Source organism: Podarcis bocagei, assembly GCF_964188305.1.
Source record: "Podarcis bocagei genome assembly, chromosome: 1".
Lineage (NCBI taxonomy): Eukaryota > Metazoa > Chordata > Lepidosauria > Squamata > Lacertidae > Podarcis > Podarcis bocagei.
The window spans coordinates 139,649,107-139,670,943 of record NC_138125.1 but is presented as its reverse complement, the minus strand read 5'-3'; the positions used below and the strand labels follow the sequence as shown (position 1 = coordinate 139,670,943).

At 43.9% G+C, this 21,837-nt stretch overlaps 1 protein-coding gene across 2 annotated transcripts in view; it reads left to right on the top strand.

Annotated features, from left to right (window-relative positions):
• Positions 1-17,826: 17,826 nt before the first annotated feature.
• SPAG16 (sperm associated antigen 16) overlaps positions 17,827-21,837 on the top strand; it is a 466,237-nt gene continuing 462,226 nt past the window's right edge. For both annotated transcript variants that reach the window (XM_081172704.1, XM_081172703.1), the window contains exon 1: positions 17,827-17,939. In XM_081172704.1, coding sequence (XP_081028830.1) covers positions 17,888-17,939 — 52 coding nt within the window. In that variant the 5' untranslated portion in view covers positions 17,827-17,887. The remainder of the gene's footprint in view (positions 17,940-21,837) is intronic.

The following is a 21,837-nucleotide window of genomic DNA, read 5'->3' as shown; positions in this document are numbered from 1 at the left end:
GCATGACATGAGAATTATGGCCCTCTCCCAAGGGGGACACAAGGAAAGACAGACTGTCTCTGATAGGGGAGGAAGAACAGAGGCATCAGGGTTGGTAACCATGAAGAAGAGGGATAATTGGCATGGTATCAATGTGGCACAGTATCACCGTGTTCCACAGTTTATTCAGTATATGCTAGGAATAACTTTGCAACAAAGAACTAGTATCTGCATTCAATTCCCCACCTCTTCCTTCCTGATCACTTTTCCTTTCGTATTATGCAAGTCTGAGCCCAGATTATAAGCCTGAGTGCAGGAACTGTCCAGTTACTGGTCGTTCTGGAAGTCTTTTTTGGACTAAAAGGTGGGGTTTGGGGGGAAGGGGAGGTACCACAAATAAATAAATAAATAAATAAATAAATAAATAAATAAATAAGCATTTTTGAAATACCTTTTCTAATTTGATGCTGCTCTATGTCCGTGCCCATCAAGTGTGCTTGTGATCAGTTTGGGCATACGGGGAATTAAGATTGTGCTGACTTTCCATGGGAGCTACCAGGCAGAGTCCAGTGCTCCACCACATGGGTCATCAGGTGCGCCACATTCAGCTGCTCCTTCGGACTGCATACACCAGATGTAAGTTCACACCCAGCACACAAATTATCCCATCCCATAAACTATAAGCAACTCTTGCCTTTTTCACTATTGGGCCATTTATCAAAACTGATACTATGGCCCCCAAATTCCAGCCTCTTGTTTCACTCAACCTGTTCCACTTGTCAGGATACTTTCGCTCTCACTCATTCCATTCCATGCCCAACCCAGTTTTTTAAGAAAACTACACCGCCTTTAAACTTTGAAGTTTATGGACATTATCTTTATCTTTATCATTAGCACATGAAATAATGTTTCTGTGCTTCAAAGCAAGCTGTACACAAAACAAATCCACACTGGAAATCACGTTGTTATGGGAAGTGTTGGCAACTCTCTGTTTACTGTCCTGCTGGCCCTCCTTGTCTCAATACTTGTTAAAACTTTAGCAGGTTCCTGTTTGGGATGCATTTTTGTCTTCAGTGTGTTCTTTCAAGTTGCTAGTCTAGTGCATCATGACTTTTTAGTGCCTTCGGAGTCCCTGTCTGGAGAAAAGGTGGGGTAAAAATAATAATAATAATAATAATAATAATAATAATAATAATAATAATAATAATAATAATATGGGGTCGTGCATGGAGAACTGTTTTTCTGCTTGCTGTGTGTTGAGTTTCTGACACCCCTTTCTGCTTCTTGTCCCCTTCAAAGGGCACATGTCGCCTTTCAGGCAAAGGATGGAGATGTCACACGGTGTGAGAGGCAGGCCTGTGTTTAGAAGCTGTGAATCCTTCCTCCTGCTTTTTTACACACTTTTTTTTTACACACTTTATTGCCAACACAGGGAATGCTGTCTGATGATGGAAGCTCTTGTAACTTCATAGAATCATAGAATCATAGAGTTGGAATAGACCACAAGGGCCATCGAGTCCAACCCCCTGCCAAGCAGGAAACACCATCAGAGCACTCCTGACATATGGTTGTCAAGCCTCTGCTTAAAGACCTCCAAAGAAGGAGACTTCCAGGGCGGCACTCTTGCACAAGTCATATGACCTGTGTGAGATTGCGGCCCCTCAAAAAGTGATTTATCTGGGCACAGAAAATGTGCATTTTTGGTTCAGTGCCCAAAAATGTGTGTTTTAGGGCACCATGACCGAAGAAAGCACAGCCTAAAATTTTGGCTGCTTAACTCTCACGAGGTGTCCCATTTTTCACAGGGCAGTTGATGTTGGAGCATGCAATACCTATATTGTACTAGTTTCATTGGTTGCTAGTGCATTTTGGGGCCTAAGTTAAAGTGCCTCAGTCAATATCGTAGTACTCCACAGTTTGTTTTATTTTGTTGTTGTATGGTTTGGTTTGTATTTGCTATTGCAAAACAGTAATATACACATTTTTTAAAAGTGGGGGAGGAAAGAAAGATAAACACCAGGAGGACAAAGGCTCACACCAACCAATGGCCATGCACTCTGAGCTGGGAGTAAGTCCCATTGAACTGAATGAGACATATCAGATGGTGCTCTGTCAGGAAGGTTAGTAATTTATTAAAATTTAATCCTTGTGGGTCATTGGAAATGCATGGTACTTGCTTGCCCAAATCCAGCCCCACCTCGTGAGTTCATGCTGGTGTTTTAAATTAGTGTGTGTTAGTTCACTGCAGTACAAAAGGCCTCCCATAATTTCCTAGTCACAAGAATTACCGGTACCTGATAATGTATTGTGGGCCACTAGTAGTTCATAAAGACATTTAAGAATTTCTACCAAATAAAACTCCTTATTGCATTGTGTATGTGTGTGTTTTATGCTGTTGTTAAATACTGGGGCTTCCTAAATACAAGAATATGCCGAGTGACATTGAACAAGGAATATTATCAGTATTTTTAATTAATTGTTGGCACCTGCCAACATTTTCAAGGACTGAGATAAAATAATATAGAATCTATGCCTTCCTCCCTTCCTTCCTCCTGATGTCTCCTTGTTCTGTAGTAGTTCAAGCAATCTAAAATACTAGTAGGGGGGAAAATATAGCAAAATGTCATCAGATATAACAGAAAGTTCCAGGTCATGTTAAATATTGAAGATAAAGCTACTATCATCTTTTAGTTATTGGATTTGAGAGCCAAGTATTTTTATTATGCACTATGTGAGGAATACTTTATAAATCACAATAACTTTTGACATGCAATAACATCCAGCCTTATTAATATAAACTGCAAGGATTTTTTTTTTTAATGTTGGCAGTAAAATCAGCCTTTTTAGAAATCCTTGGCATTCATTCATACCCTGCAGGTTTGCACATCACCTTTAAATGCTAAAGATGTTCATTACGTCATACACTGAAGAAATATTTTGGCAATGGAGGTTCGCATTGCAATGAAATTTCCATTACTACTCTGTGTGTCACTACTAAGAGAGGCTAGCAAGTCCACAGTGACAAAGCCCAACTGAACATGCCAACTGACACTTGGGAAAGACACAGCCACTGAATTCACAAGATAGCCTTGGTACATCATGTAATCGCTCTCTTAAGACAAGACTTATGCGGTGATTAAACCAGGTGTGTACAGTTTTGACATGTGGCTGGAGGAGGCTGCACCAAGAGTCCAGGACTGACTGACTGCTGAAGCTGTGAGAGGGGCAATAAGAGACACACTTGGGGTATCATGTTCTGTAGCCCCTTCACTTGAAGACTCCAGGTGTAAATATGTGTGCCTTGGTTTTCCCAAGGCCAACACAACCCTGGGTGAGCGCCTGGAATCCCCTGGGGTCTTGCTACGGCACAGCAATGTTTTGGAGTGGTGTTCAACATTGTTCTGCTTTCCTGTGGACCACATCAGACAAGTTCTAACATTACTTTCTTGACATGGAATTCTCTTGCTTTCTTTCTTTCTGCCTGTCTTCTTTTCTGGTTCAGAGAATGCACAGTCCTGTAACAGCCCACTGAAAAGAATCTGGAAAACATCTCAAGGAATGATGAAGGGAGTATTCAGCAGCATATCTCAGAAGGGAACAACAAGGAAAACTCTGAAAGGGAGGCTAATCTGGGAGAAATCTGGGAGGCTGTACTTTAGAATATTGGAATGTTATGGCAATTTTTAAAAGCTTGAAAGAGATTTTCTGTCTTTCCCCCTCCTTAGGTATATCGTATTTATGCAGCTAATGATTTATTGTTCAAATATATTCATGTGTTATGCTTCCTTTTAGATTGAAATGAGAAGTGTAATGAATATTTCCCCCCAAAAAATTTGCATGTCAAATTGTTTCTATTTCACAAACACTCAAAATCTCAACTGTGAAAGTTCCATTTGCATGTGATAATTTCCACAACACTAAATCCGAGCAATTTATTTCCACTATGGCTTCAGCTGAAATTAAGGCTGGTGTTTCTTGCACATAAAAAGCCCTGCTAGATTGATCATACTAAAGGTCCATTTAGTTCAGTGTCTTGTTTCCAACTGTTGCTGGCCTGATGCTTCTGGGAAGCCCATGGATAGGGCGTGAAATCAACAACCACTGTCTGCAGCCCCGCAGCTGGCATTCCAAGCGATATTGCTTCTGAAGATGGAGGTTCCATTTAGTTATCATGTCTAATAGCCGTTGATAATAGCTGCTAAACAGACCAGACAAGAATCATAGAATAGAATCATAGAGTTGGAAGAGACCACAAGGGCCATCGAGTCCAACCCCCTGCCAAGCAGGAAACACCATCAGAGCACTCCTGACATATGGTTGTCAAGCCTCTGCTTAAAGACCTCCAAAGTAGGAGACTCCACCACACTCCTTGGCAGCAAATTCCACTGTCGAACAGCTCTTACTGTCAGGAAGTTCTTCCTAATGTTTAGGTGGAATCTTCTTTCTTGTAGTTTGGATCCATTGCTCCGTGTCCGCTTCTCTGGAGCAGCAGAAAACAACCTTTCTCCCTCCTCTATGTGACATCCTTTTATATATTTGAACATGGCTATCATATCACCCCTTAACCTCCTCTTCTCCAGGCTAAACATGCCCAGCTCCCTTAGCCGTTCCTCATAAGGCATCGTTTCCAGGCCTTTGACCATTGACAACCATATGTCAGGAGTGCTCTGATGATGTTTCCTGCTTGGCAGGGGGCTGGACTCAATGGCCCTTGTGGTCTATTCCAACTCTATCATTCTATGATTCTATGATATATTAGGCTCCATTTATGCCGCAGTTGCCCAATTCAAGTGGTCTTCTTCTAGACAATGAGATGTAGGCAAAAAGTGTGTTTTGCCAAATGATGCTGTGGACCATAAATTAACCATCAGATTGCACCCCCTCTCCTTCCTTCTCTCTCCCTGGCACAGTGATCAGTGTGTCTGGCTGTTAACCAGAAGCTTGAAGGTTTGAGCCCAACCAGGGACAGCTGTGGGCAGGATTCCTGCACTGCAAGGAGTAGAACTAGATGACCCTTGGGGGGATCCCTTCCAAATCCACCATTCTAAGATTCTATGGTTTTCTAATTCCGCTTCCCACTCCATTTTCTATTTAGATGTAACCGGATTCAATAGCAGCAGCCCTTGCCCTCCAAACCAGAATGAGAAAGCCACTTCATTCAGACCATGTGTTCTGGTCGTCGTTTGGAGGACAAGCACTCAGCAGAAGGTAGAGATGAGTGAATCTGTCAGTTTTGGCTTGCTACGTTTCTTGTTTCTGACTTATATTCAGTTTGGCATCAGTTTATTTTCCACTAACATGTGCATCTTTAATGCACATCTTACCCCAGCACACAAATTTTGGTACACCTTACTTGGCTTGAAAGTGGCACTGCAAAATTCAGAAAAATGTAGCTTGTGATGTCTATAGCTGGTTTCAGCTCACATATTTTTTGGAACACTCCAAAATTGTTAGATTTGCCTTTAAATGCGTACAGAATTGAAGTTCTCCCTAGGAAACCTCCTAAATATTAAGAGCAGTAGAGGGGTCCTCTTGGTAGTTAAACCTTCCTCAGAGGTTTGGGTGGCCTGAGAGAGGGCATTTTCTGTGGCAGCCCTCAATTTATAGGATCCCTTCCCTTCAAAGGGTCACCTGGCTTCTTCACTATACAGCTTTCAGCAAATGCTGAAGCCACACCTCTCTGTGGCGCAATGAGTCAGTGCCCCAGGCTGCTAAAAAGAGGACTGGTTCTTCCAGCCCACCAGCGAAGGCTCTGGGCAGGATTCCTGCACTGCAGGGGGCTGGACTAGACGATCCTCAGGGTCCCTTCCAACTCTACAGTTCTATGATTCTATACCCTGACTTTTGACCCCTGAGATGTGTGTTTTCAGGGCCTGTGACTAGAATCTATTTTTAATCTGGTTTTTTGTTTTTACTCTCAATTTTAAATCATGGGATCTGCTCATGATGGGTGGATAAAACAACAACAAAGTAAGCAGCAAGAAAATTTGAATAGTGATACTCATTTTAAGAACTTTGGGAGAGGTGTGGGTTTTTGTTTTTGTTTTAAAAAACTGATCTTTTGCTTTGCAGTGGAAAAGGATGTCTTGAGACAAACTGTTATTTAGATGGTATTTCCCATCTTCATCTGTTTAGCCAGAGATAACAGGGATTGAACCTGGAACTTTTTACATGCAAACCAATGTATGGCTGGTTGATTTGTTTTTGCCACCTAGTGGCTAAAGAGTTTAACAAACTAAGGGCTTTCCACACTTTTAGAGTGGTATAGTTGCTGTTTGCTCTGATGTTTCTAAGAGTGAATTTGGAGCTGGCCATCTGCATTTGGGGTCACATGCTGCTGTTATTAGAAAATGAATGTGGTTTTCCCCTTCCAGACTAATGGTGGCTTGTGCCTGAATTGAGAAAAGTTCCATGGCTGTCATGTTGACCCTTACATATCCTCATATTCCTCCAGACAGTAAAAGTAAGAGCTATGAGCATGTGCATGGGGGTAGCTCTTTCATGCTGTTGCTTTTGTGCATTTGTTTATGGTATATAATGCCTGGTATTCTGAAATTCTAACCTTGTGGGATTAGAAGAGGTGGCATGTGCCTCTACACCTCGTCCCAGAACTCTTGTCGTGATCTGCCTTAGTCTCTTCAGAACATCCCAAACTGAAAGCTTACATTGGTCAGATGTCTCCTAAATCATGCCCAACAGCCCCACTGCCTTCAAAGAGACATCAGGAGAATGCTGTAACTCAGGCATCCCCAGCCTTCGGCCCTCCAGATGTTTTGGACTACAATTCCCACCATCCCTGACCACTGGTCCTGTTTGCTAGGGATCATGGGAGTTGTAGGCCAAAAACATCTGGAGGGCCGCAGGTTGGGGGTGCCTGCTGTAACTCATCTATGCGTGAACAAATACTGAATATTAAAAAAGTCAGATTTTTTGTGGTAGAGGAAAAAGAGGGAGTTATTTTGGAATATTCTGGAATAACAACTGTGAAAGCATGCCAATAATCCAAAACCACCAGTGATTATACCACTATAAAGGCCCATGTGGAAAGCCCCTGGGATTGGGCATGATCCTAGAGAGTTATTATTGCCTCCCTAAGAAAAATGCCAGAATGTCACTAAATGTTGACTACATGGGCATTGTTAGGGGGTGGTCTAGGGGACCGGAGACCCAGTGCTCTCTGCTAGACAACAGATTTCCTGGCTCCTCCCTTAAAAAAATAAAACACACACAACTTCTTTTTCCTACTTTGCTTACAGGACAGCTGAAGCAGGGACCACACAGCCTGTGTTGCCACTTGAGGCAAAACAGAAAGTGCCCTGTCACTGCCATCACCTACCCTGCAACATCTGCCACACTCAGACAGGGGGCAACAGCCCCAGCTGGTCTCAAATGAGATTGTGCCAATTTCCACCTAGATCCTATCAAAATCATGCAAGATATCACACTCTTGGTGAGATCTTGCCGGAAATAGGCACAATCTCACCCAAAATCAGACCAAATGCCAGGACTGCTTCTCTGGAGATGGCAGAGGCAGCAGATGGCATTAGGCACCACCCAATGGCTGTGCTGGTCCTGAGCTGCGTGCATGCCCAGTACAGTGCTGGTGAGACCCCAAGCCACCCACCATTTTCATTTGCCCAGAGGCACTGCCAATGTCTGATGTGGGTCTTGTCTCAAGCACTAAACAATAACCCAGCTTGGCCAGAATGAATGGTTAGAAGTTGCCCTATTCCTGGTGTGATCATCCCTATTTAAAAGTATGTTCTCTGCTCCTGAGTTTTGGGACTTTCTCTGCAAGATATTAAGCCTTCAGTTATAAGGGCCTAAGCATGGGGTGTCTGAAAAAAACGTCAGTGAGCGCAGATCTGGGTTTTCATCAGTACGTATATTGGGATATGTGCCAATGCGCTGGAAGACAGCATACCACTGGGAAAGATTTGAATCTTTGTGGATTTGCACCTATTTGAACAGTTCCTTCCCTTAAACAGTAGATGTCACCGTTGTCATTCCAATGAGAGAAAGAAAAGTTAAAAGCAGCTTGTATATGATACCCTGTGAATCTGTTTTGATGTAGAAAATGTTGAATGATAACATGGACATTTTTTAAACAGTCCAAAATTCACAGTGTACTGTTAACAACAGTTTAGCCAGTATTCCTCACTCTCAACGAATTTGTAGCCAAGATAAACTGCATTTAAAAAATCATCACATTTACAAGATATACTGTAGATATTGCTTACTGTTTCAACATTAAAGGCTAGTATTCAACTAACTTTTACTCAGCATAGACACATTTAAATTAATGGACATAATTTAATCATGTTCATTAATTTGAGCAGGCCTAACCCTGAGTAAAACCAGCTGAATACCTCCCAAAGTCCCCCACCCAGCCTTTTACGGTCTTCGCAAACCCAGTGCTTTTTTCTAAAATAAAAATAAAAATGTTTAGGGGTACTCTCATTTTCCTACTCATATTGAAATGAGGCCAAACTTAGATTCACAAAATGTTTAGGGGTATGCGTACCCCTGTGTTCCCCCAGAAAAAAGCACTGCTCAAACCATTTGTGGATATAATTTATTTTAGTGCAAGGAACATGGGGCAGATGCAAAAAGGGTAATATAGACAAATTGTCATCCACTAAACAAGGCTTTATGTGAATGTGGTCCTGAAAATTGAATTCATGAGCCAAGCACTAAATAAATAGGAAAGCCTGGAGTGCTTGACTAATTTATAGCTGAGCTGTGAAAGCCGATTAATAACTGAGCCACAGCCTTTTATCAGAATGCTTAAGATATTCACTTTGTACACAGCCCAATCCAGCACATCAGGGCCGGCCCAAGACATTTTGGCACCTGAACCACAAAATGGCATTCCCCTCCTGCCAGGAAAGAAGGCATGAGGGAAGAAGTACATCAGGAACAAGGTGGGGGATGAAATCAACCTTACCTGATGGTTGAAGTGGGAATCAAAGGCTGCCACAGAAAGGAGTGATTTGTATGCATTCACACGAAAGCTCATACCAATAACAAACTTAGTTGGTCTCTAAGGGGCTACTGGAAAGATTTTCACAAGATTCAGTTTTCACTGTGAAAGATGCTGTTTCGGGAGTGCCAAATTGTTCACGCAAAAAGCCCTCTATTTCCTGCATTTCACGTCTTTTTTCAATATTGCCCACTGCCATTATTCTTTGTCTGCTGCTGTGTTGTATTCCGCTAACTCTAAGTGTTTATGATGTTTGTCCTGGACAAGCCCTAGTAGTTGAGGAGGGAGAGGAAAGAGATGGGGGGGGCTGTATGCTGAGTATGTGACTGTTATGAATCATTTGAATCTAATTCTCATGGATAAAGGCATAAATATAAAATGCTGCTTGGGGACAATTGCTTTTACTGAAAAGACTTCTTCACTTCATTATTTCAACCAATTAGGGCTCACTCAGTGATGTGATCATGTAGCCAAATGTGATTCACAACAAGATGCCTTGATAGCATTGTCTCCACCATGTAATCCCTGACTACCTTGGGAAGTGTTGTGAAGAAGCCCTTTAAAGTTATAGGCATGGAGCAAGTACATTCCTTGCATCGTCTCCATCTTCAACACAGGCTAGAAAGAAACACGTCCTCTTGCCTGCGGTTGGGGCACCGTCTTGCTGCGCTGGTTTCCTTGGCAGCAGGATTGCACCCCCTCTTCTGCCAGCACTTGCTGCCGTACAGATTGGCGCGTATTTTTTCACAAATTGCCTAAATGGCTGGAAAGGGGATTGCTTCACAGGTGGAAAAATTTACTAAACGCACAAGCACCCATTTCAGTTCATCATTAATGGACATGTATTCCCTGCAGAGATTATTTCTGATAATAAAGGCAGACAGCTACATGGATTGCAGAAACCTCCACTCATGACATTTGCAGGGAAATGTAAACGACCCCTTGTCCCTTGAACATCAATGTGTGAATCGATTGTTTATTGCCCTTATTAGTTCTGTTATTCACTAGTTTACCCCACACCCCTTTGCTGGTGTAGATGCCAAAAGCTGAAACTGCCTGAAGATTATTGGTGGCTTGCTGATGCTACCCTGTTAAACTAAAGGGTTAAAGAACTGCCTAAGGATGATTCATTGTTACATCTGATGTTTTAGGTGCACTTCTTATTAAACAGTCCCCAAGCCAGAAATAAACAATTGCTCTTCCTTTAACTAGTTTAGATTGTTGCTTTCTACTCTCTCAGATCTATGTATTGGAAAGAAATGTCTAATAAGGCTTGCATTTTGTTGACAATGTCCAATAAAATGTTGCTGATTCTTTACAAATGTTGTAAATTTTCATCAAGAAGCAAGAGGAAAGAAGCAGTGGGGTGGGGGTGCCTGGATTGCAAGACATCTAGAAATTTACCTGACACCTTTTTAACTAGTAATGCTTTAAAAAGGAATTTGAGACTCAATCCCAGACATATCACATCAGCATCAGAGTGGCACTGCACCAGGTGTTAGAATCAGGCTAGGAATCAGTTTAAATCTAAGTACTCCAGTTGGAATAATTTGTGCACTGGATTGAATATAAGGCATATTAAAAGTAGGTAGCTGAACAAATACAATACGCACCTGGTACCAATCTATTGCTATTACTTCAGTATAGAAATTGCATATAGATAAAGAATCTGTAGCTGCTAGGAGTCCAGTTGAAATCTAAGAAGCAATTTGCTTGTAACATCCAATTGATTATAATTCATGTGGGTGGGTGGAACCATGCGGGGGCTGGCATTGCTAATGAAAGCTGCAGCGTGGCATATTGATACTGTAGGCTTAAATGTCAACTGCAGCTTTGAGATTTTTTTAAAAAACCATACTGCTTGTTTAAACAGCGGGATGAGAAACGGAAGATATTAAATTTGAACTTAGTGTTGCCTTCTAAACTTCGTCATAGTTTTTCTACTAGTATAACACTTTTGCACACTGTACACATTTTGGCATGTAGGGCGGGTGGTAGCTTTGCATGCACAGGAAATCGTGGGGACCAGACCTGTACTGTGAAGACTGCTGTCCCTGCACTGTGAATGGGTGGTATAGTCTGCGCTCCAGGAGGGTGTTTGGACTGTAATATCGGCTGCCAACCATTGTTTGCTCCCCCACAGTCTGAAATAATGTGTACTGTACACTGGTTGGTTGGTTTGTTGTTCATTATCCAATGTTTTTTTGTTTTCTCTTCCAAATGGTTGGTCTTGTGATTTACTTTTTAAAAGTTTGCATTTACATGATACATTGGCATCATTTTATGTATGACTTGTAACAACAGGTTGTTGACTTATGACTGGACCCCATTGTACCACAACATGGAGCTGAAGAGAAACAATGAGAAACCATGGTGATCTACTATTTTGTATGGGACTAAACCTATTCAGAATTAGTTTCCCACAACTAGCTAGCAGGGCAGCAGTTGAAGAAGGAGCAAAAAGGGTTTTCTTGTGTGTGTGTGTGTTTCTTTGTGGCTGATTAGCTGTTCTCCCTGTGCAAAGGTCAGAGGGGGCAGGGTTTCTGTTGAGTCAGGTGATTAGCTGTGGGAGGAGCTTATCAGAGCTTGAAGGGCAGTTTGATCCATCTTTTAGATTTAGGGGAGCTAGTCTCAGTCGTTTGTTGGGGGAGACCTAGGTTTTTTTTGTGGGGGGAGTTATTTGTCCTGTCTTCACGCTTTTTATGATGGAGGACCGCTGTAGCCACCCCCAACGACACGTTCTCAAGGTGGAAGGAGAGGGAACAGCTGCAGTCACCTGCGGTTCCTGCGCAATGTTTGCCATCTTGCCAAAGGTTGCAGGCAGCTTTACCTGCAGCAATTGCATGTTGATTGCCCTCTTAAAAGACAAAGTCCAGCAACTGGAGGAACGTGTAGCTACGCTCCAAAGAATTAGAGAGCTGGAGCTCTTCTTGGAAGCAACAGAGCACACCGTCTCCACCAAGGAGGAGACAGGGGACTCCCCTGAGAAGGAGGCTAGTTCACCAACACAGGAGCCAGATATATGGAGAAACGTGACTCAGAGAAGTAGGAGGCCCAGGGTTCGCTCTGATTGTTTAGAAATACACAATCGCTTTGAGGTCCTCTCCCCTAGCATGGAAGACGAAGAGCAGACTCCATTTGAGGATCTCTCCCTCATTACAGTCGATCAGGTATATGAAGACGAGCAGCAAAGTCAGTCCCCAGGGAATGTGCAGGCGACCTTGGAACAGACAGCTCACGGAAGAACCCTGACCAAACCTAAGAGGAGGCGTGTAGTGGTGGCAGGGGATTCCCTACTGAGGGGAACAGAAGTAGTGATCTGTGGGCCTGACAAGATGTCTCGGGAAGTGTACTGTCTGTTATTGGTTTCAGAACTCACAGGGTTAAGGAGTTCTGGTGACGTCTCTTTCCTGAGGCGTGGTTAGAAACACTTAAGGGAGTGGTTTGACGCTAAGTGTTTCAGTCTGCTCGCTGTCTCTATGCGAGAGGGAGACAATGGGTGAGCTTTCACCAGGTCTGAATTTATGCTGTTAAACTTCATGATTAAAGGCAAGCGAAGATAAGGAATGCCTTGTGTCTGTTCTGAATTATTACACACGTGCTGCAATTTTCTTCTCGCCGCTGTGTTTACTCTGCTACCGGCAAGAGAGAGAGGCAGGAAGGATTTTTGGATCGGCACGGACAACAGCAAAGCTGCGCAAGCGGAAGCGTGCCAGGCTCCATGTTTGGCCTCTGTTTACACTCTTGTCCGGCATAATAGCATACTGTCTCCCCGGGGCTAAGATCCAAGATGTAACTGAACGACTGCAAGGAATCATAAAACCCACTGACAAATACCCCTTCCTCTTGGTTCATGTGGGAACCAATGACACTGCAAGCAATAGCCTCCAGAAGATCAAAAGAGACTACGAGGCTCTCGGCAGGAAATTGAAGCAACTAAATGCACAAATTGTCATCTCGTCTGTCCTCCCAGTTGAACGACGTGGCCCAGGGAGAGAGGGGAAAATAGTGGAAGTGAACAGCTGGCTTCGCAAATGATGTAAACAGGAACGGTTTGGATTCTTAGATCACGGACTGCAGTTTCTTGAAGATGGACTTCTGGCAAGTGATGGGCTGCACCTCACAACGGTTGGGAGGAATGTTTTTGCCAAAAATCTCAGAAACCTCATCAGGAGGGCTTTAAACTGACTAATGTGGGGGAGGGAGACAGTGCTCCTGAAGGTAGGAGTCTATCAATTGATGAAGATGATCATCCAAATGTCATAGACCAAATGGAGCAAACAGCATGCAGACCTAGTGGTGGGAGGAAAAAATCCTTAAATAAGAGACACGGGGGAATGATTAATGGACTTCAATGTCTGTACACTAATGCACAAAGCATGGGAAATAAACAAGATGAGCTTGAGCTCTAGTGACAGCAAACTAAATATGACATAATAGGCATCACTGAAACCTGGTGGGATAAGTCCCACGATTGGAATGTAATAATGGGGGGATACAATCTATTTCAGAGAAACAGACCAGACAAGAAAGGAGGAGGAGTGGCGTTATATGTCAGGGATGTGTATACCTGTGAAGAGATCCAAGATTTAGAACCTCAAAGCCAAAGTGAGAGCATTTGGGTCAAAATTAAGGGAGAGAAGAATAACAGAGACCTCATTGTGGGAGTTTACTATAGATCCCCAAGCCAAACGGAGGACATAGATGATGCCTTCCTGGAACAGATGGCCAAGCATGCAAAAGGAAGGGAGATAGTAGTAATGGGGGACTTCAATTACCCGGATATTTGTTGGATGTCAAACTCAGCCAAGAGCATAAGGTCAAACAGATTCCTCACTGGCCTTGCAGACAACTTCATTGTCCAGAAAGTGGGAGAAGCAACAAGAGGAACAGCCATTTTAGATCTGGTCCTAACCAATGTTGATGACCTGGTTAGTGGGGTAGAAGTGGAAGGATCATTAGGCGCGAGTGATCATGCTCTTCTGAAGTTTACTATACAGCGGAAAGGAGCAGCCAAGCATACTAGGACTCAATTTCTTGACTTTAAGAAAGCCGACTTCATAAAACTTAGGGAAGTGCTGGGTGAGATCCCATGGACAGGAATACTAAAAGGAAAGGGAGTTCATGATGGCTGTGAGTTTGTTAAGAGGGAGATAGTAAAAGCACAACTTCAGGCAATACCAATGAGACGGAAACATGGAAGGTGCCTAAAGAAGCCAGGGTGGCTATCTAAAGAACTTTTAACTGAGTTAAGATTAAAAAAGGATGTGTACAAAAAATGGAAAAGGGGGGAACCACCAAAGAGGAATTCAAACAAATTACCAGCACGTGTAGACACAAAGTCAGACACAGAAAGGGCTGAACTCCTCAAGGCCTTCTTTGCCTCAGTCTTCTCCGATAAAGAAAACAATGCCCGACCTGAAGAATTTGGAGCAAATGATTCAGCAAAGGAAACACAGCCCAGAATAACTAAGGAGATAGTACAAGAATACTTGGCTAGTTTAGATGTATTCAAGTCTCCAGGGCCAGATGAACTGCATCCAAGAGTATTAAAAGAACTGGCAGATGTGATCTCAGATCCACTGGCAGTCATCTTGACTATGCTACCACTCAGTGGATTTGTAACTGGCTGACTGACCGAACCCAAAGGGTGCTCATCAATGGTTCCTCTTCATCCTGGAGAAGAGTGACTAGTGGGGTGCCACAGGGTTCTGTCTTGGGCCCGGTCTTATTCAACATCTTTATCAACGACTTGGATGATGGACTCAAGGGCATCCTGATCAAATTTGCAGATGACACCAAACTGGGAGGGGTGGCTAACACCCCAGAGGACAGGATCACACTTCAAAACGACCTTGACAGATTAGAGAACTGGGCCAAAACAAACAAGATGAACTTTAACAGGGAGAAATGTAAAGTATTGCACTTGGGCAAAAAAAATGAGAGGCACAAATACAAGATGGGTGACACCTGGCTTGAGAGCAGTACATGTGAAAAGGATCTAGGAGTCTTGGTTGACCACAAACTTGACATGAGCCAACAGTGTGACGCGGCAGCTAAAAAAGCCAATGCAGTTCTGGGCTGCATCAATAGGAGTATAGCATCTAGATCAAGGGAAGTAATAGTGCCACTGTATTCTGCTCTGGTCAGACCTCACATGGAGTACTGTGTCCAGTTCTGGGCACCACAATTCAAGAAGGACACTGACAAACTGGAACGTGTCCAGAGGAGGGCAACCAAAATGGTCAAAGGCCTGGAAACGATGCCTTATGAGGAACGGCTAAGGGAGCTGGGCATGTTTAGCCTGGAGAAGAGGAGGTTAAGGGGTGATATGATAGCCATGTTCAAATATATAAAAGGATGTCACATAGAGGAGGGAGAAAGGTTGTTTTCTGCTGCTCCAGAGAAGCGGACACGGAGCAATGGATCCAAACTACAAGAAAGTAGATTCCACCTAAACATTAGGAAGAACTTCCTGACAGTAAGAGCTGTTTGACAGTGGAATTTGCTGCCAAGGAGTGTGGTGGAGTCTCCTCCTTTGGAGGTCTTTAAGCAGAGGCTTGACAACCATATGTCAGGAGTGCTCTGATGGTGTTTCCTGCTTGGCAGGGGGTTGGACTCGATGGCCCTTGTGGTCTCTTCCAACTCTATGATTCTATGATTCTATGAAATTGCTTTATTCACCCATTTAACAATAACAGAGTAAGGCTTTACACACAACTCTAATTTGTCAGTTGAACAACATACTGTAAATCAAATTAAAAACCCCTAAGGTGAATTTCACACCTGGTCTTTAAGGGTTTGAAATATTGTAACATTTGTTGAAGCAGCATCGTTACATCAGAAGCAGCAACATTCATCTGAGTTGCCTGTGGTCCCAGGAAAGCTGTTCTCCAGAAAAGTGCAAATCCAAGTCTGGCAGCCACTCTTAAAAGGTGCAGTCTCTAAATTGTTGACTAGTTAGAGTTGTGTGTGTCTGTGTGCATTAAAATAAATAAATAACTACATTTAGGATTTCCGGTAATGTGTCCCTGCCTTGAAGACAGCCTTGTCTGTACTCTTTAATATTAACCACAAAGGTATTCCACACTGCATATCCAATGTTAATGATTTTTCCTTTGCCAATTTCAATTTGAAAGTCAGCTTCTCGGCCACTGCAATATGCCAGATGTGTTTTGTCCAGTTCCCCACTGTTCAATGGTCAGCCTGCTTCCAATTCTTTGCCATTTCCACTTAGGCAACTGCTAACATGAAACCAATGAATGATCTGTGTAACTCTCCCACCCCTCAGTTTCTTCCTCCCAAATGTTTAACAATGTCAACACTGGTGACGTAACAATAGACTTTCTTATTTTTCCCATTTAAAAAAGTCTCACGGTACATTATCACATATCATCATCATCATCATTATTATAGCTGAAACCATTACAAAAGATAAAATACATAAAACAGAGAAAAACAGAATATAAATATATAAAGTGCTTTGTTCACATCATCTGCAGCAGTCGTCACTCCCTGCACTTCTAACATGGGCCACTCTGAGAGGTACCACAGTTATGAACCCATTTTAAGGACCACTGAGTTGACCACTGATAAATAACAAAATGGTAGTTGATTTCAAATTCTGTTCCTGGGACCAGTAGAAATCTGCCCACCCAGATCATCCTCCCTTGCTATTCTCAAAGTGCTGGAGGAAAGTGTTGCTCTCTCATCACAGTCTGTTTTTCATGAAAGCGTCGGTGCTGTGCTGTTTTTACTGCAATTATCTGCATGGTTTTAATAGATCTTTATATCTGTATCTGTATAGTTTTAATTCTATTAATATTTAATTTAAAAAATGTTATCCCACCCCAGTGTTTTTAAATCTCTCCTTAATTTTATCTGTAAGCTTTTTCCTGTCAGGGAAAAAGGTGGGGATATAAATCAATCAATAGTAGTAGTAGAAGTAGTAAATCCCTCTGAAACACAGCAATGTCAGGGCTCTTGGGCTGGGCTATTGTTGAGGGCCTGTTGCTGGGCTTTGTTGTTGTTGCTGCCATGGATATTCATTTCTTTTGTGCCTTTATTTTTAGATCTTATATAGACCAGATCAGGACCGGATTGAGGTTTGATGAGGCCCTCAGCTCCTGAAGGTCATGGGGCCCTTGATATGTCCAGCTCTCCTTTGTCAACAACAAACTGTCGCTGTTTTTTGTGTTGAATAGATGCTGCATGGACCTAATAGGTATCTAAAGCCATTTGCACATAACAGAATATATTTTGGAAAGGTACATCCAGGTTTTTCCCCTTTACATTTTTTGGGGGCCCTAAGCTATAGCTTGTTTAGCTTATAGGTAAATCCGGCACTGGATCCCCCGATTCATGTGGATCATGCTCTTCGATGCGCTTCATTAATTGCTTAGGACTCCTTTTGCTACCTTTGTAATCGTGTCAAACCTTTTCGTCCCCACTTTTTGCCCCACTGAGCACAGCTTGAGGAAGCTGAGGTGACTTTCGATCCATTTTCGTATTCTGACTTTTGCACGTTTTCAAGACAGGGCTGTGGGTTGCTCCTCGGTTTTATTGCCTTTCTTTCATTAAGTGCTTTGAGGGGTGGGCTTATTATTATTATTATTATTATTATTATTATTATTATTCTGTTTCTACAGTCGAGCGGTGTATAAATCTTCTGAGGCAGATAAAGGAGATAGAGAAGTACGGCTTTCTTGGAATACACGCAGCACCATCAGGACACGTGTGTGACGCGTGAATTCCCACGTTAGCCGACCAAGGCACGGGCGCGGTTTACACTGCGCATGCGAGCCGTGCGTGGTCGGGTGTTTTTTACGCGGCGCGCTGGGAAGGGGCGGGGCTGCGGGGTCGCCTGGGCAACGGAGCGACGCGCGCGCGGCCTTGTCGGCGGGACGGGCTGAGGCGGCGGCGGCCATGGAGGAGGCGGCGACGGTGACGACCACGGAGGGCACCTTCTGCCTGCAGCGTATCCTTGGGCCGAGCGAGGGGAGAGCGCCGCTTGCCGCGCAAGCCCAGCAGGACCGTCGCCCGTGTAATTCTTTAGAAATGTCCGGCCTCCTGTCGGCTGTCCTTCTCTGTCGCCTTCCCCCTCTCTAGCATCTCTCTGTCGCCTATCATTGGTCACCTGACCACCCTGTAATGCATCCCATAATCTAGGTAAAGAACCCCTGGACGGTTTAGTCCAGTCAGAGGCGGCTGTGGCGCTCATCTGAGGGAGCCAGCCTTTGTCCACAGACAGGTTTCCAGGTCATGTGGCCAGCAGGACTAAAACGCCTCTGGCGCAACAGAAGACCATGACGGAAACCAGAGCAGCGCACGGAAACACCATTTACCTTCCCACCGGAGTGGTACCTATTTATCTACTTGCACTTTGATGTGCTCTTGAGCTGCTAGGTTGGCAGGAGCAGGGACTGAGCAAAGGGAGCTCAGCCCGTCGCGGGGATTCGAAGCGCTGACCTTCTGATCAGCAAGCCCAAGAGGCTCAGTGGTTTAGAGCACAGTGCCACCCGCGTCTCTATCTTTCTATCTATAAATAGGGGCACAGGGATCAATATGGGTGTAGGCGTCTTAAGTTCAGGGGGGAAAGTTCTTACTGCTTTTATTTAAGTGGGTTTGAGCAAACAAATATAGATTAACTCAAACCAAGTCCTTGTAGGTGGAAAAGTTTGTGCTTTAAGTCCCTTCGGCAATTTTATTCCGTTTGGGACCCCCCTCCCCCGCATCCGGTTTCATTTCCCCATAAATGTGATGATCCCTCTCATTAATTTGCGTAGTTGTAACAGCAACAAGTGATGTAAGAAAATATGTTTCTCTTAAATCCTGCTTTCTGAAGGCCCTGGGAGCAAACCCCTTTTCTTTTGTTTTGTTTGTTCGTAAATTGCTTTGGGTTGCCTTTGGCAAGATAAAGCGACTAACAAATTTAATAAATAATAAGAAGGTTATGTTGTAATTTTTTAAAGCACCTTTTATCTTCCTGAGCCCTCCTTCAGTCTTCTTAGGATTGCTTTTCCCAAGAGGAGCTGAGTTGGGGCAAAGGTCTCCTTGAAATTTTGCAGCTGGACCTTTTGCATGATAGAAAGGTTTTTGTGGGTTTAGTGGGAGGGGACTGATCCCGGAAAAATAGGCACTGGGTTGCAACCTTGCAACTCAGTCCTCAGAAGTAACTACTACGTAGGTGTGCATAGGTTTGTAAGGTAAAGGTAAAGGACCCCTAGACAGTTGAGTCCAATCAAATTTGACTATGGGGTGCAGTGCTCTTTCAGACCGAGGGAGCCAGTGTTTGTCCACAGACAGCTTTTCTGGGTCATGTGGCCAGCATGACTACACCGCTTCTGGCACAATGGGACACCATGACAGAAGCCAAAGCACTGGAAACACTGCTTACCTTCCCGCCATAGCAGGACCTACTGTATTTTTCTGTGTATTGGATGAGGATTTTTGTCTCAAAAATCATGTCAAAAAACTGGGGTTGTCCAGTACATGGATAGTGGCATGGCGGGGAGAAGCGGTGTGCCGCCAGCCATTCGGTTGGGAGCATGGCTTCCCCTGATGCCGCAGCAAGCAGGGAGCAATCTGGAAGGTGTTTCCTGCCCGCAGCTGCATGGTGGGGAGAAGCTGCGCACCGCTGGCAAGCTCTTTGATGGGAGCGCAAATCCACCCAATGCCACTGTGCGTGGGAAGCACTCCCTGGATCGTTTCCCATGCGTGGCGGCATCGGGAGGTTGCGCTCCTGCAAACCTGATGGCTAGAGGGAGTGCAAATTCACCCGATGCCAATGCGTGTGGGAAACGATCTAGGCTAGGGAGTGTTTCCTTTTTTTTTTTTTTTTTAATAAAAATATTTTTATTGGGTTTTCACATTTTATATAAACACAAACAAGACACCAAAACAAACATAAAAAACAACGAACATGAATAGTTCCCGAAAATCTTATTTTCTAACCCTAGTCCTTGACTTCCCCCCACCCCCTCCCCTGCATCCCTATTCCCAAACTTATGTCAGCAAGTTGGCATTTCTTCCCTCTTAATATTAGTCCTTTTATAAAAAACAAAAATAAATTTTCCCTAAGTTGGACCCCAATTCTCTTCCCTCGATTTCTCATTTTTTCTTACATAATTTTCTTAATACTAAACCCCCTGGTCTTGAGTGTTGTTTAAATTTGATATTTCCCTCCCTCCCCTCCCCGCTTTGCGTCCTTTCCCGAGACATGTCCAAAATAACAGTTTTTAGCCTGGATTCCGGATATCCGAGGCTCTCAATTCTCTTTTAGTCCCTCTCCGCCGGTTTTGTTGGTAGTCCTTTTTGTCTATCATCGAGTCTCGAAAGATTTCCTTAACAATCAATCCAATCAGTCCATAGTCTCTTCCCATATTTAAAAGCAACTGCTGAGGAATTTCCACAAGGCCTAAGTCTTGCTGATAGTCAAAATCAAAGTCTATGTGGAGGCCCCAATTGTACTTCTTTATTTCGAGCTCCTGAATTCCATAAAGTCCCAGGGCCTCCACTTTCATCTTCTGTATCTTTCGTAGGCTTAGAGTGGATTTAATCCAATAGTCTCCTTGCTTGTGTTCTCCAGATGTCGGCTTCTGGTTAGTACTTTCCCAGATAACTTGTTCTCTTTCTTGTTTTGTCTTCTCCTCTTCTTTGTTTATTGTTTCAAATTCAGCTGTGGGTTCTTTCTCACTCAGGCCCTCACTACTTTCAGCAGAACTACTTGTTTCCAAATCCAAGGTCGTCAATTGTTTACTCATAGCTGTAGTCTGCTCCTGTAGGGTTCCCACCAGTGAGAACATTCTTTCGATTTCTCTCAGTATCTTTCCACCCACAGCCATTGTAATTCCACAGAATTCCCCCTAGAGGGAATCTGGTTACTGAGTAACCTTTTCTCCAACAATCCTCTGTCCTATTATTGTTTCTTTGTTTCTCAAAATTTTAGTTCAATTGTAACTCCTTTTAATCCGGAGAGGTCTTAAACAGCAATTTTTTTCACTATTAATAGTCCATTTGACAGCTTTTGACAGCTGTCAAATTCTGCTCCTCTATACAGGCTCCAAAGCAGGTCGCTCCCGGGCCCGGGAGGGAGGGTTGTTTACCACAAAACAAAAACTCTTCCAACACTCCACTCTCCTGCTCAAATTTACCTTTCTAAATCTTGGAAGTTACTGTCTTTTTAAAACTCACCCTTTACAGGGTAGGCACTCCAGCTTAGTTCTTATTTCGTTGCTCTGGATCGTCTGCAAGGGGGGGGGTGTGGGGACTTCCTTTTAGCACACCCCCCGGTCGTCTCAAATTCAAAAGGTAAAAGTTTTAAAGTTCAGTTCCAAATTACTCACGGGTTCTTTTTTCAGTCCGAATTTCAAGGAAGGAAGTCAGCGCTCTCCAGTTATGGCTCGCGGCTTCGCTCAGCGGCGGTAGCGGTCGACTCTCAGTGCCACGCCGTCCCCTGTATCCCCTCCGTAGCCTTTAAAAAGGCTCATTGCGAATCAGGGGGGGCGCTTAAGGCACCCGCCGAGTCTTCAGTCCGCAGGCTTCCGCGCCTGCGGTTTTTAAGGGTCCCCGTGTCGCCGGCACGGCAAAGACCCATCCACCGCTGAGCCGATTCCCTCCGGAGCTCGGAGGGAATCCGCCATTTCCCGATCGCGCCAACCCGGAAGTCCTAGGCTAGGGAGTGTTTCCTGCCCACAGCTGCGTGGGGGGAGAGGCTCAACAACTTTGGGCCATCTCCCCTCCTTTTCTTAAAATATACAAGGGGGCATCTTATAAACGGGAAAGTACGGTATTTATCTACTCTAGCTGGTATGCTTTCAAACTGCTAGGTTGACAGAAGCTGGGACAAAGCAATGGGAGCTCATCCCATTGCTGAG